Source organism: Perissodus microlepis, chromosome 3, assembly GCF_051167445.1.
Source record: "Perissodus microlepis isolate ML-2025 ecotype Zambia chromosome 3, ASM5116744v1, whole genome shotgun sequence".
Taxonomy (NCBI): Eukaryota; Metazoa; Chordata; class Actinopteri; order Cichliformes; family Cichlidae; genus Perissodus; species Perissodus microlepis.
The window spans coordinates 21,522,411-21,538,586 of record NC_140463.1 but is presented as its reverse complement, the minus strand read 5'-3'; the positions used below and the strand labels follow the sequence as shown (position 1 = coordinate 21,538,586).

Sequence of the window (16,176 nt, the reverse complement as noted above, 5' to 3'; positions counted from 1 at the left end):
ATAAATGTATATATATATATATGTATATATATATATATATATATATATGCGCACACCCCACTTTTCAGTTATTTATTTGTAAAAAAAAATGTTCAGAATTATGCATGATTTTGGTTCCACTTCTCACGTGTACACCACTTTGTATTGGTCTTTCACGTGGAATTCCAATAAAATTGATTCATGTTTGTGGCTGTAATGTGACAAAATGTGGAAAAGTTCAAGAGGGCCAAATACGTTTGAAAGCCACTGTACGTATTAGAGAACAAGAAAAATGTTTGACTTATTTTGTAGAAAAAAAAATTGTTTTCAAAAATCGTACTGTTTTGTTTGTTGGATTTTTTTTCTAACTACTGATTGCTAAGATGTGGAAGAACCGCTTTCTGACGCCAAAAAAGCATGTATATATACACTGAGAGTATAAGAAATAGAATTATCTAGAACTATATTACACACATTACAAATCTTGAATGATTCCTTTAAAAATTTAACACTACTTCAAATAATGTTTTATCACCAATTTTTATGACAGACAGGTTGAATGCAAAATTATGTGTGATAAGCAAGATTTTGTATTATCTTTCCACACAGATGTTTCCAATTGGTACAGAAAGACTGAAGATAGAGCATGCAGATGCAGGACTTCAGGTTCATGTTGTAGAATTAGAGGACGCTGCAGTTACGCCAATCTGTGGCACACTGCTTATGAGGCGCAGACTGATGTCATCTGGCAGTCCGTATGACTGCAGTTTCTGTTTAATCTGAGGAGAAAGAAGGAGCAGTGAGAAAACATCGCCGCTCTCTCAAGTGTGGTTTTTCTTTGGAAAGTGGATCTGAGATGTCATCTGCAAAACAGTTTTAATATTTTTATGTTGAGGAAAATGTATATTTGTTGAAATATGTCATAACGTGAGTCATGAGTGCAGACTTTTAAATGACTCAAAATACATTTCTTGCCACACAGCATAATTATGCTCAGAGATTTCTCAGAGAAGTCCAGTGCGCCAGCTGAAATTCGTGAATGATATCGCTAAGCTGAGTCCCATTGTGTCACGTTCCGAATTGGAAATGATTATGCATGCTTTTGTTTCATCTCGCTTAGACTATTGTAATTCCTTGTTTACTTGCTTAAGCAATGCCTCCCTGGAACGACTGCAGGGTGTTCAGAATGCTGCCGCTAGGCTTCTGACAAAGCATCACAAATACTCCCATGCCACTCCCCTGCTGATTCAGCTGCATTGGCTCCCTGTCAAGTTCAGGGTCCAATTTAAGATCATAATCATGACTTATAGGGCCCTGCACGGTGTAGCTCCAACTTACTTAAGTGATCTTCTTCTTTCTTATCACCCCAGCAGGTCCCTGAGGTCTTGTGACCAGGGGTTGCTGGTTGTCCCGCATACAAGGTTAAAAACAAAAGGTGACAGAGCGTTTGTATCAGTGGCTCCCAGACTCTGGAACTCACTCCCTTTGAGTTTGAGATCTGTGGACTCAGTCATGTCTTTTAAAAAGCAGTTAAAAACCTTTCTCTTTAAACTCGCTTTTGGTTGATTTTGTTTTGTTTTAGATTTTAATGTCTGTTTTCTGCCTTTGTAAAGCACTTTGTGATTTTATCTTGAAAGGTGCTATATAAATAAAATTTTACTTTTACTTTACTTAGTTGAAAATGTGAATCCAAATTGTTATTTTCTTAATGAATAGCAATATGAATTTTAAGCACGTTTTCTTTTGCAGACTTTTAAGATACTTTTGTTTTCTGGTTTTCATGACATGTGTTCTAATACATTTGTTATTCGCTGTATACAAGTATACACCACATGTCCAAAACGTTAGTGTTGCAGGAGGTCAGTATGGACAGGGGTCAGTTTAACTCTGGATAAGAAAAATTCTAACCTGATTTAAGAAGACATCCCTATTGATTTGAGAGAAGTCCACTGTAGAAGACAACTTCATTTTCAGAGCTGCAACATCTAGAAACACAAAGACAACATGTTAGTCTCTAAACCAACAAGAACGTTTGGGTTGGTTTTTTTTTTATGTAGTTTGTTAATTAACAGAGATGGTCGCCAGTGCGTTAAAAATAACGCTTTACTGTAATCTGATTACATTATTTTCAGGTAATGAGTAAAGTAAGTGATTACTATTTCAAAAAAGCAATTAAATTACTGTTACATTCACTGTTTACTTGTTTAAACACACTGCATTACTGCGTTACTAAACCGTGATTTTGTTTGTGAGAGTGTCTAATGACAATGATGCACAAGCGTGTGACGTCCATGTCAGCAACAGACGCGTGTAGGTCAACAATAGTTAATATGGAGTGCGGGAGAGAGTACGACCATGCAGCGTTTAAAGCTTGGATATACTGACATTACTTTGAGTTTGATTCTGTGAAAAGTGACAAAAACATTAGCCCGCATGGGAAGAAAAGCTTCTTTTAAAGCAAAAAATTAAACTTCAAATCTGAGCAACCACTGGAATGTAGAATTCACAGAGAAACCCCCGGATCCCCCTATTGACATGACCGCTGTGGCACTGGGCAAATCTCCACCTGCTCCACTCCTGTTAAAAAGGTGATTTAAGAGCGACAGGACTTAGTGCCGCTGAACCTTTGATTTTATTTATTTTTTGCTTTGTGTTTTACTTGCATCTATTTGAAAGAGTGTAAACACAAAAAAATATTTTATTTTATATGCTGGAATATGCAGGAAATAGGTTTAAATGTTAAACAAATTTCTTCCTTAATTTTTGCTTGATGCAATGTGTGTAAAGTTAAAAAAAAAAAAAAAAAAAGTAATAAAACAAGTTTTAAAAACAGACAAAACAGATTTTCTATATGCAGAAAAAATAGAATTGGGCTGAAATGTCTATTGCTTTATTACATTTTCAGGTTGTGTATCATGTTTTTTAAAAGCAACTAATTAATAAAGTAACTTACTTTTGAAAATAAGTAATCAGTAAAGTATGGGATTACTTTCTTGGAGAAGTAATCAGTAATTAGTGACTAACTACTATTTTCAGGTAACTTGACCAACACTGTTAACTAAGCTTGTCAGCCCTAGATTTTAACATACCACTCCACCCTCTAGTGGAGGTTTTGTGATAAAGATGAAAATGAAATTAAGATGATCCAGCACAATTCATTTTGGACTCTCCAGTTTTCTGCAGTCAGTGAGTGGTTTGAATTTGACCCAGTGTTTACCAAAGCTGAGCTCTATGCAAAGAGCAATTATTCCACTGGAATGAAGGGAAAAAAAGTTCTGGCTTTTTGGTTTGATTCATTTTTAATGCAAGTACTAGTTTCTGTTCTTCTACTATTTTCTATTTATTCTCTAAATCTGATAAGTCAGGCTAACTTTGATTTAGTCCAGGCCTTCATACTCACACGCTGGTGTATTGGGTGATGTAGTTGGCAATGCTGTAAAAAGTTGAAACAGAGGTTACTCATGAACTGTATCAGTTGTGTAGCTGTTGGTATTGGACGTTAAAACACTGCTCACCTTTTCTAACGGTCGCAATGACACATCGAAGCTCAGAGTGGTACTTGGCTGCTCTGTGAAAATAAATCAGTACAAGAGATTCTTTATCAAAATGCATTTTACATTATTTTTAATATACATTTTTTAATGTTTAGAGAGTTTATCTTGCAGTTACATATCTAAATAAAAATGTTATTCAGTTTGGTACAGTTTGATGGATTTGGATTGAAGTCAAAGAACATGAAAAAGCAGTGTCTTATGAATAGCTTTAAAAAAAAAATAGCATCAGTAAGTTTACATGTAAATCTGCAAGTATAAAAAATAAAATCAAACTTATTTGTTGCACAATTATTTAATGCAGTCCCAACATCAAGTCTCCAAACCATTAAACGTTACTATCTTTGTTAGAAATGTTCTTCCAGTGAGGCAGGATTTCAGCAGGTAAAATGTGGGCTCAGTACCCTTCAACACTTAACAGTCATGATTTTATACTCAAAAGGACAAAAGCTTTAAGTATTTTTCTTATCAGACACTAACAAAATAGTGTGCACCAAATAATGAATCAGCTATGAAAGGAAAGATAACATGTGTATGCCTTTACAAGGAGAGACTTGTATGTTGCTGTGGACTTGGTATCTTATTAGTTTGGACAGATTGAAAAAACTTAGGTTTTTAGCATTAAATTATAGTTAGTTGCAGTTAGTTATAGTTATAAGTTGGCACATTAATCTATGTTGCATTTAGTATTTACAGGTTTAAATGTGGAAACTGATTTGGCCAGTCTTCCTGTTCTTATCACAAATACAGTAAAAAGCTTTGTTTGCAGCTGGACCGTATACTGTGTTTGGACTCACTGTGTTGCTCTTCTTTCTCTTTCTTCTCATTGTTTTACTTACTGAGGCAGTTCTTGTTTTATAAAACATTGCTGTTTTTATCTGTTTCTGCTCTTCTTTCAACTATCAAGTTGATCTTGTCACACCCATTCAGGTATGTCTCTATTGTTATGGAGTAATTCCTCAAAGGTATTTGACACACCCATGTCTACTGTCTTCAATGAATTTTGGTTTCTTTTCTAAGTCTGCCTTCCAGTTGTTTTGATACTATAATTAAAATGCCTGCGTCTGAAAGATTTAGAGGAATGAAGGTTGGATGCATTTTATGAGTGAATATAAAAGCAAAATTAAAAAGTGCAGGCAATGAACTAAGCCAGTCAGTCCTCAAAGTTAAATAGTTTCATTGGAACAGAAGTACACTCAAATGTATGTGCAAATTACATGTGCTCCATTTCACTTTGTTTTAATGAAAGTTTCAATATACTTTTGTGTAGGATCGTATTCATGAAACAGGATACTGACCCTAAAACAGCTTGGACAACAAAACAAATGGGGTGGCTTTGTCCAGCTACTGAGTTAGATGGCGTCCACGTCAGTGTGAACTGTCCTGGGCCTGTTTGACTTTCTGATACTGTGTGCGGCGCGCTGAACAGCAGCTCAGAGATCCTTTAAAAAAAAAAAACAAGAAAGAAGTGAGTTTTTAAAAAGTTCATGATCTACAATAAGAACAAAGTGTTTACCTGTGACATGCTGTAAATGCTTCAACTATTAGAGTGAAATTTTGACCGGATATCAGACTTTTATATAATTTTTGAAATAATTATTTTAGATTTTATTTACTGTAAAAATCAAGCAATTTTGGCTAAAAAGCTATTTATTTTATTCTTGTTTCTCTTTAATTCTCTTAGCTTAACCTAGTGCTAGTACATCCTAACGTCAGTATAAAACCGGTTGGGTTGCTGGCTTGTCAAACCTGTCTGTAGCAGCGCAGTTAGAAGTGTTAAAGTTACACAACTCAGAAGATAAGATTCATGATCTGATTAAAGGAAAAATAGGTTTTAGACTGTTTTAGACTGTTTTAGAAACAGTCAGTGCTGCAGGATGTGTTAATCATTGGTAATTTAACAAATAAAGTCTTTTAATTATATATTTAGAGATCTACTTACGTGGAGTTAAGTGTCTGTGCCTTGATGCTGATAGCCAGAGTCTGATTGACGTAGGTGTAGAGCTGGGTTCTGTGGGCTGGGGTTGGAGGCAGGAACATGGGTAGAAAGAGTCCCTCTGTGCACGATGGCACTGCAGGATCCACTGAAACAACACACAAAGCAGTGATGACAATAATAAAGACATTTTTTAAGGATAGAAACTCTAACTCAGGGGTAGGGAACTCCAGGCCTCAAGTGCCGGTGTCCTGCAGGTTTTAGATGTGTCCTTGATCCAGCATAGCTGATTTAGATGGCTAAATTAGCTCCTCAACATGTGTTGAAGTTCTCCAGAGGCCTGGTAATGAACTAATCAATCAGGTGTGGTGACCCAGGGTGAGATCTAAAACCTGCAGGACACCAGCTCTCGAGGACTACCGTTCCCTACCCCTGCTCTAACTGGTCCACCAGGATTGTTTTTCTCATCTACAGGTAGCCAAGAGAAAGCTTTTTCCAAGTTCATAAGCAGCCATAAAGACAAACTGTTTAAATCTTAAAAAATTCTGGATTTTCTGCAGTAAGGATAAAGTAACATTAGCTTCAGGGTGAAAAGAAAAAAAGGCCAATATAACAGGGCCATTAAGCAGGAGCCAGGAGAAATTATTTGTACCTCTCACGACAAACTGAACTGGCATTTTGCTGATAGCGTCGTTGGTTGTTATTATTGTTTGTGTCCCGTTGGTTTGAGTCAACGTTATGTTCTGTCTGGGAAAGTCCTCTGTCATCAGCTGTACCGCATACGGACCTTCATCACTGCTGTTCGTGGGGCTGAATGACAGAGTACAAGAGGACTGCAAGAAGACAAAAATTGGGCAATGAAGACACCTCACATAGAGTTTACACTTATCTAAATTAACAAAAAGCAGGGGTTTTGATTTGTTTTTTAGACCAACGTTGCTAGATATGATATGAAATGATGCTATGATCAAGCATCATTGCAAGTAAGTAAGTAAAAATTAATCATTTAGAACTTTTCACAAAGTTAAAACTAATTTTTTTACATTTACTGGTAGCCAAAGAAGAGAAGCAAAAAATTGAATAATGTGTGACCTCTTGTTTGTGCCAATTAAAAGTCTTGCCGCAGCATTCTGTATAGCCTAAAGGCGAACCAAAGCTGATTTGTTGAAACAAGTAAAAGGACCATTACAATAATCCAATCAAGAAGAAATAAAAGCATGAATAATCATCTCAAGTTCTGCCTTTAACACCAGTAGGCTGAGTTTAGAAATGTTTCTTAGATGATAAAAACAGTTTCAAATTAGTTTGTTTGAAGTTTTTCTCAAGAGACATTGAACAACCAAATATGAGACCCAAGTCTCTTGATTTGGGTGTCCAAGACTTGCCCGAAACTTGATTGAATGGAAGAGCCTAAAAAACTGATATCCTGCTTAATTTCTGAACTCATAAGATCAGGAGCAACAATCAAAGTTTCTATTTTATCTGTATTTAACTGGAGGAAATTGTTGTTTAACCATTGTTTGATTACTGACAGACAATTATTTAAACAAGCCAATTTATAAAACTCAGAAGCTTTGAAAGAAGTGTATAACTGAATGTCATCTGCATAGAGATGATAAGAAATATTATTGTAACATCTGATAATTTTGCCTAGAGGGAATATATAAAGCAAAAAGAGGATCGGACCTAAAACAGATCCTTGAGGTACCACAGAAGGCAAAGCTGATGTTTCGGACAACACTTGATTCATAAAGACAGTAAAAGATCGCTCAGATAGATACGGCATAAAGCATTTTAAAACAACACCAGTAATCCCGAACAAATCCTTAAGCCTATTTATCATGACACTGTGATCAACAGTATCAAAAGCAGAGGTTAGATCCAATATAACCAGAACGGTGTACTCTCCAGTGTCTGCTGCCATCAAAATGTCACTAGACACTTCAAGTAAGAAGCGTTTCAGTGGAGTACAATTTGCAGAAACCAGACTGGAAAAATGTCTAGAACATTGTTTTCTCCAAAAGGTTGTTAAGTTGTTCTGCAACTGATTTTTCTTTGACACAAATAATATGATATTGGCCTGTAACTGTCTGGAAGAGATGGATCTAAACTTTAATATTGGTTTAACAATAGCTTGCTTAAAAAAAGTTGGGAACTGAGCAGGTATAAAGAGAAGAATTAATTATTTCCTGAATACAGGTGCCAATAGAGTCAAACACACTAAAAAAACTGATGGAGGAAGTGCGTCAGTGTGGTTTAAAGTCAGTTTCATATGACCAAGCAGAGCACTAATGTCCTCTAAGGTAACAGGAGCAAAAGAGGACCAGGCATCAGAAGTAAGCAAAGTGCAAATGTGATACTGAGAGGATGATGGAGAAATATTAGACCTGATGGCAGCGACCTTATTACAAAATAGTTAAAAAATTCATTACAATCAGATTTAGTATAGATTGGTACACGAGGATTCATATTTATGCCAACATGTCCCGTGTGACAAAAAGAGTAATAGCTGTTACTTACTGGTGAAAGGCTGAGAACAGACGGTGGTGTGCAGGGACTACACTCTGAGAGTGATGCATCTCCATTTCTGCATTTCACTATGTCTCCATCAGGATCAAACATCAACAGGCTCAAATTTCTTGGACAGTTTGATGGAACTCTGAAAGAAAGTTAAAATTAAAATAAATTTAAAAAATATAAAATAATCAAATTCATTCATTCATTTCTGTGAAATATCTGACACCATTTTTATATGTTCATGTTTGAAAACTACTCAGTACACCCACAGCCTGGACACTGTTCAGGTTTTATGGTTCAAGAGCTTCAAAATTGCATTAATGAAGGAGGACCAAAGGTTAATTTTTCACTTTAAGACTTCTCTATCCTTATCCATCTCTACACAGAAACTTTCCGTGTCTGAAAGGCAATGAATTTACCAGAAGTGACACATAAAATTGTATGAATGTATGTATGTTTGTATAATTACTAAAAAAGAAATGGAGCCACAAACAGGGCTGACCTGATAGCTGGTATGATAGTGGTCGGTGGTGATGTGTTGGCTTTGCCAATGTCAGAGCGGATCCTCAGTTCCACCAGAGCCTGAATTTTAAATGATACGATGCCATTTTTGATGCCAAAGATCCAGTCTATGCCAGAGGCCCTGCAATAGAAATGAATGACTTCTCATAAGTTGTGGTATTAAATTTCATTCCCCCTCAGTGACAAATCAACAATAAAGACTATATTTATGCATATGTAATTATGTATGGGTGCACTCACGGAATTGAAAACATAGAGTTGCTGGAAAAATACTGAGAGATGACTCCTTCAGTTTGGCACCACTCTCCACTTATCGGCTCATCGACCTTTTGTAGCACAAGTGGCTGACCGTTGATGTAGTAGGGCACACTGTACAAGCAGAAGCTGTAGCCCAACTTGTAATAAAGAATGCCCTGCAGATTTACAGTGAAGACATGTTTACCTAAATAATTTTAAAATTCACAAAGTAAATTTACTTGTTTTTTTAAGAAAGTGTACTTACAGTGGAAGATCCTGTTGAATTATTGCCACTTGGGTAGTAGTTCACCACTATACCATAAAAATTAGCCTGGACACAGACGAGCAGCAGCAGCAGCACCAGTGCAGAGAGCGACATGATGAATGTGATAAAGTCTCTGCACAAAAGAAAGTCATTAGGCAAAAGTAGGCTGGGGCATTTTGTAGTACGAGAAAAGTTTCATGGTTGTCTGTCTGACAGTAATGTACTGTGAAGGCAGGGCTAATCCAGTTGCCAGGAACTTCAGACATTATCTTTGGTCTCCGTTTTTTATTTTTATTTTATTTTATATTTTATTTTTGTAAACTCTTTCAGCAGTGGTTGGTTAGAGGTGTCAGTGTGAGTTTTCTGGTTATTACAGTATGCCCTACTTGAAATGTCCCCTCCATCTTATGCAAGAGCAATGTTTGTCAGTAATGACCTTTTACTTCAGAATGCCCAACGAGAGGAAAACGTTTTCCTTTTGTAATTACAAAAACTTTGATAAACAAATCAGTTCAATAAAGTTTTATTTATATGGGCCCTGATTTACAATAAGTTGTAAACAACAAGTCACCTCAAGTTGTTTTATATTGTAATGTAAAAGCATTAAAATAAGATATTTGAGTTTGAGTTTGAAATTGATAATGATTCATCTTATAAATCCTGACACACTGCTCTCAGTATTAAAAACTACAGTATGTGCACACACATAGAGGGAAACTCAAAACATGTAAGTTTTTTGTGTTCACCACGACAGTATTTCAGGTCTCTAACCAAAGTCCATTTACTTGGAGACATGGGAGCCGTGCCAATGTTTTGTATGTAAATTTAAAATTTATAAGTCATGAAACTGAAGTTTCTGTCCCCCATGTGAAAATGGTTGCTTTTAACAACTATTTTTTCTCTCCTTTATATTCAGCATTACTGCTTTTGAGCTGCTTTTTGTCTTATTTACGTCACCATTGGTGATGCAGAAATCCACTTTTTCTCTACTTTATTAAAACAGCTCAGCAAAATTATTTTACTTCTTAAGAAATTGCTTTGTTTTCCCAAATTAACTGCTTTTTACTTATTTCCAGAACACCCGATGTTCAAGGGATAGTCTTGATTGCTTGACAACCATGAAACAAATAAAAAAATTGAGAATCCAGACGATAATGAAAACTCAGACTGTCTGTGTAATGAATGGTAAAAAAGTTGCATTTAAATTTAAATTGTACACGTAGCATACCTGAAGCCCACCAAAAGTAATAAAAGTTTGCTTAAGCACAATACGGGAAGCATAAATTCAATCTATTCCCTTTCATTGGGGTTTGTGTGATGGCTGCTGTTGCACCATGTGAACTACCAAAGGAATTTCATACCCACAGCATTTAGACAAAGAACAGAAGAACTTTAACCTCATATGATTAAATATTTTCGTCTGAAAACCAAAAGCCCCTTTTGTTCTTCCCGCATATGTACATTTGACGTCACACGTGCACACACCCAACTTAGACAATACATGCAGTCCATCTGTCATCGCTACTCTATGATTGTCTCTATATACATGACTTTGTTTTGTTTGCCCTAGTTTTCTTTTGTTTTGTTTTTTAGCCCAAAGATATTTAATAAACATGTCACGCAGTTATGATATGACACAAGACAAGGAAAAAGTAGTTACAAGAAATCTATTTTATAATCATGAAAAAAAGACGCTGTTCATTTTATGTATGGAAATTTCTATTACATCGAGTGGCTTTCAAAAGTATTCGGCCCCCTTGAACTTTTCCACATTTTGTCACATTACAGCCACAAACATGAATCAATTTTATTGGAATTCCACGTGAAAGACCAATACAAAGTGGTGTACACGTGAGAAGTGGAACGAAAATCATACATGATTCCAAACATTTTTTACAAATAAATAACTGAAAAGTGGGGAGTGCGTAATTATTCAGCCCCCTGAGCAATGTTCCCTCTAAGCTGCGCACGTGCGCAATTGAGCACTGCTGGCACGGTCTCTGCGCACAGAAACGATGCTGCCTTATCCCATAGTGCAGCCAATAATGCGATTCACATTCGTATATACGCAGCTAATCAACGTCGTTGACAGGCTATGACAGTCCGTATGTCCCGACACCAGTGTTTTAGCTCGCAAAAGCTGATGAGGAGTGAAGCCACGTTAATGACAACGTGTACAACCATTGGAGATGTGAGCAGGACAGACGGAACAATTGACGGAAAAAGTGTGGACTTTATACCAGTTTTTAAATTGTGTTGATAGGCCACGTAAAACCAGAGTTATGATAAAAAAATATATACGCAATGTTTGGTTTTCTTCCTGAATACTATCGTTGTTTATATTTACTGCGGGAAGAAACGGTAAAAACTGTGTTTTATAAGGAAAGCGCTCGAAAGCACTCTGAGCCTGTGAGCAAAAACAAAACCAAAAAAACCCAGCCTTTCCTATTGGTGGAAAAATGTACCATGTCGACCAATCAAAAAATGATATGGCAACATGGCATTTAGAGTTGCTTAGGAAGGGGGAAGATTTAGGACTGACGGCGGTGTTTTGATATGTGAGAGATTTGCAACGTTTAGCGCAAATCTTGTGTAGTTAGTGTGTAGTGTAGTCAATAGTTTTGTTGTGTGTGTCAGAACAATGAGGCGACTGCTGAATGTTACAGGTGTTACAGGAGTGATACATCTCCTGTTGTCAGGCCTGCAGGTATCAGGCTGTTGTTCTCCTTTATCTCATAGTGGACAGAAATGATTTTTTGGAGTGGCACAAATAATTTGTTGGGCATCAAATTTGATGCAGAACAGCTGATTGTTCTGTAAATAGTTTGAAATGTTTATTTAAAAAACGCCTTGGCTGCATTTTGAGGTAAACAGCTGCAAAAAACTTTGTTGTTTTCATAACTCAGTTACTTTTTGAAGAAGTAACTATATAATTAATTGCCCAACATTGGTCATTATATACTGTATTTTGCAGACAGAGAGTTACAGGACTCGCTCCCAGACCACAGACTCATGCTCATAATACAAGTCAGAGCTTTATAGAAAAAAAAAAGTTGTGTTTTCAAAATTGGAGTTCAAGTTATTTTTGCTTCCAACAGAGCTAACATACTACACAGGTCATGAACAAGATTTTTTTTAAATTTTCATTGTAAGTGGGAAAAAGCAGTTAATTAAAAGTAGTCTAACATAAATGTAAATGCTGTAATTTGATTATTTTAATAAACTATGTAACATGGATGGATTCGATGCTGGCGTTACCACAGTGTACACGGCTGCTGTTGCTCACAGTGGTCCAAGGGACCGCTCAGGGAATTTGTGTGTTCGCTCAGACACATGAAAAAATTAGAGGGAACATTGCCCCTGAGTCAATACTTTGTAGAACCACCTTTTGCTGCAATTACAGCTGCCAGTCATTTTAGGGTATGTCTCTACCAGCTTTGCACATCTAGAGACTGAAATCCTTGACCATTCTTCTTTGCAAAACAGCTCCAGCTCAGTCAGATTAGATGGACAGCGTTTGTGAACATCAGTTTTCAGATCTTGCCACAGATTCTCGATTGGATTTAGATCTGGACTTTGACTGGGTCATTCTAACACATGGATATGTTTTGTTTTAAACCATGGCATTGTTGCCCTGGCTTTATGTTTAGGGTTGTTGTCCTGCTGGAAGGTGAACCTCCGCCCCAGTCTCAAGTCTTTTGCAGACTCCAAGAGGTTTTCTTCCAAGATTGTGTCACGGCTGGGGTCGCAGTCGTGTGGTGGAGTGAATGAGGATCCAAGATGTAGATGGCAGTGGAGATGCGAGTGGCGATTTCTTTACAGTGAAAATAACAAAGGTGAGGGCAGAACTGAACATAAACCTAAACTGGGAAAAACTAACAAACAAGCCTGAAAACATAAGAACAGTGGGAGATGTATAGAGATGGCAGCTGATGAAATGCTGGGCAGAGAGACGCGGAGAGACACAGATAAAGACGGAGTTACACGGAGGATTCACTGAGAAACATAGATTGATGAACACAGACGACGCGACGAGGAGCACTGGCCAACATACACTATAAATACACACCAGGTAATGAGGAGATGACACACAGGGGTGGACACAGCTGACACTAATGGACATAACGAGAAGCAGACCTACAAAGTAAAACCGGAAACACACAGACTGTTTAACAACACCAAACGCAGGGACCCGAACGGAGCACAGAGGGAAGACACAGGTAGGGATAATAAACACGACAACCAAACCCAAAGAACTAATACAAATTCAGAATAAACACCAAACACAAGATGAAACCAAAATGAAACACAAAACGCTGGGTCAATGACCCAGGACCATGACAGATTGCACTTGGCTCCATCCATCTTCCCATCAACTCTGACCAGCTTCCCTGTCCCTGCTGAATCAGAATGAGAATACTTTATTAATCCCGAAGAAAATTATGGGTTACAGCAGGCAGCACGCTAATGGCGCATGCACACTTACAAAGGAACCTTCTGACCGTTATACAAACATCACATTGGGAAGACATGTCAGAGAGGTAGGCTGATAGGAAAAAACAACGAAATACATAACATGAGGTGAGAGGAGGAGAAAAAAAAACTCCACTCAGACTGAGCTCCTAACGGGAGAACAGTTTGAGAACAGAAAAAAAACCACCCCATGCCATTGACAGCCATGTGTAAAAGCACATGGCTGTCAATACACCATAGAAACACAAGACAAGCAACAGGGGCGGGTAAGGGTAAGAGAGAGCCGGTGTGGACAGCGCATCCAGTCCTGCAGCATGGCTGCGCTGGTCCAGTTGACCATCTGCACCGGGAGGGAACAAGCATCGAAGGCGTTTGGAAAGGGAGGGGGTATGAGTGTGTATCAGTGTATGATTGTGTGCGTGTGTCCAGAGTTCAGCTGAGACAGTGTCCTTCGCCCTGCCAGGCTAAGTAAACAGTCCTCCAGCCAACCCAGGTGGCCTTGAGTAGGATAAGAAGAACAGTCTAAACACAGTCTGTTATCAGGGTGTTTTTGTTTGGCTCCAGCCTTGAGACCACAGCTGGCGCCAAAGTGCTATCCGCATGAAATGATGGTGGTTTTTACTTTAGTGCGAACAACTCATGAGAATTTCAAAGCTGTTCTAGCAGTCCGACACTGGTCACTCAATCTCCCGTTGGAGAACCGTGAGCTTCTCCATGATGTTGTCATTCTTGCACTCAAAGAGCAAATTCTGAGAACTCGTGACCGCTGTGAGCTTTCCCCAAGATGTAGTCCAATTTTTGCTCAGGGGTCTTATTCTGAGTGTTCACGGTAGCCTCAGGCATCTCCAAGATCTTCTCCGTGCTGCGCTCAATGAGCCCATTTTGAGAACTTGTGACTCGTCCCATCGTTTCAATCACGGCGGGCAGCCTCGTGGGGGTTTGAACAGACGATTACGCTTTCTTAATCTTCAATAAGCCAGAGCCAAGCCAGCTCCGATCAGCAAGAACCCTGTTATCATGGTTCCGAACAGGTAGATATCTTTAATCTCTTCACTCGACAGTCCCGCCAGGCACACGACCCTCCAGTTATGCCACCCATCCATCGTGTATCCGGCAGGGAAAGTACCTCCAGGACACTCAGGCTCACCCAATCCCAGGCTTCTCGTTGAGAAGAGAGTGTCAATTGCATTCAGGGACCAGTTGATCAAATCCATAATTCCTCTTTTAGTTTTTACAGAACAGACTGTGAGAGAGTGCTCCAGGGAAAGGGTAAAAATAGACGAGACTAGACAAGGACACAAGAAGCTAAGCAGGGAAGATAAGGGAAGGGAGAGGAGAAAAGTGTGACCGGCTTCGCCAAGAGCCAAAGAGAAAAAGAGAAGCACCCCCAGAGCATGATGCTGCCATCACCATATTTGACAGAGTGACGTGCAGTGTTAGCTTTCCAAAACACATAGCGTTTTGCATTTTGGCCAAAAAGTTCCATTTTGGTCTCATCTGACCAGAGCACCTTCTTCCACATGTTTGCTGTGTCCCCCACATGGCTTGTGGCAAACTGCAAACGGGACTTCTTATGGTTTTCTGTTAACAATGGCTTTCTTAAGATAAGATACCTTTATTAGTCCCACAAGGGGAAATTTCATGTTAAGGCTGCCGACCTATTGAACGCAATGGCGGCGCCATCTTACCCTCCGACCATACATACATTACACAAAAACATCACATGGGGAAGACAGGTCAGAGAGGTATAACAATGGAAAATGCACCACATGAGGAAAGATAAGGAGAAAAAATAACTCCCCCCAGACTGAGCTCCAATAGGGAGATCAGTTTGAGAACAGAAAAAAAAACACCTCTGCACATAGCACATGAAAAAACTCTTAATACACCAAAGAAACACATGACAAGCAACAGGGATGGGTAAAGGGTGAGAGACAGCCAATGTAGACAGTACATCCGGGCCTGCAGCCTATGCGCTGGTCTCCTTGATCCACCGTCAGCATCGGAAGGGAATAAGCGCCGAAGGCGTTTGGAGGGGGAGGGGGGGGATGAGTGTACGTCAGCATGTGTATATATGTCTGTGTGTGTGTGTGTGTGTGTGTGTGTGTGTGTGTGTGTGTGTGTCCAGAGTTCAGCTGAGACAGTGTCCTTCGCCCTGCCAGGCTAAGTAAACAGTCTTCCAGCCAACCCAGGTGGCCTTGCATAGAATGGGAGGAACAGTCTAAACACAGTCGTTATCGGGGTGTTTTTGTTCGGCTCCAGCCTTGAGACCACAGCTGGCACCGAAGGGATAGCCGCATTATGATGGTGGTTTTTACTTTAGTGCGAACAACTCATGAGAATTTCAAAGCTGTTCTAACAGTCCACACTGGTCTCTCATTCTCCCGTTGGAGAGCCGTGAGCTTCTCCATGATGTTATCAACCTTACGCTCCATGATGTTGTCATTCTTGTGCTCAAAGAGCCGATTCTGAGAACTCACGACCGCAGTGAGCTTCTCCAGATGTGATCCAATTTGCGCTCAGAGGTGTTATTCTGAGTATTCATGGCAGCCGTAAGCTTCTCCAAGATCTTATCCGTGCTGCACTCAATGAGCCCTGTAGAGGCTAAGCCTACGCTTGAAGCCACTGAGGTGGTCGTTAACGGGGGTGACGCGATGTCACGGGTATGTATGAATTAGTTAAACAGTCCAATAACT

General features: G+C 38.8%; 1 protein-coding gene across 1 annotated transcript; it reads right to left on the bottom strand.

Moving 5' to 3' along the window:
- Positions 1 to 86: 86 nt before the first annotated feature.
- Positions 87 to 10,919, bottom strand: LOC146390493 (uncharacterized). Its single transcript, XM_084923569.1, has 11 exons — positions 9,008 to 10,919; positions 8,746 to 8,918; positions 8,486 to 8,626; positions 7,987 to 8,125; positions 6,119 to 6,299; positions 5,473 to 5,614; positions 4,829 to 4,972; positions 3,495 to 3,547; positions 3,380 to 3,412; positions 1,888 to 1,964; positions 87 to 758 (listed from the first exon to the last, which is right to left on the bottom strand). Exons 1-11 carry the CDS (start codon positions 9,119 to 9,121, stop codon positions 648 to 650), a joined length of 1,308 nt encoding a protein of 435 aa, XP_084779695.1. The 5' UTR covers positions 9,122 to 10,919; the 3' UTR covers positions 87 to 647.
- Positions 10,920 to 16,176: the final 5,257 nt, after the last annotated feature.

Excerpts from the sequence above, each read along its gene's own strand:
- LOC146390493 (XM_084923569.1), bottom strand. The coding sequence starts at position 9,121 with ATGTCGCTCTCTGCACTGGTGCTGCTGCTGCTGCTCGTCTGTGTCCAG. Across the intron at positions 3,413-3,494 it reads CATTGCGACCGTTAGAAAAG|CATTGCCAACTACATCACCC; the intron begins GTGAGCAGTGTT and ends AACTTTTTACAG. Across the intron at positions 759-1,887 it reads GGGATGTCTTCTTAAATCAG|ATTAAACAGAAACTGCAGTC; the intron begins GTTAGAATTTTT and ends CTTTCTCCTCAG.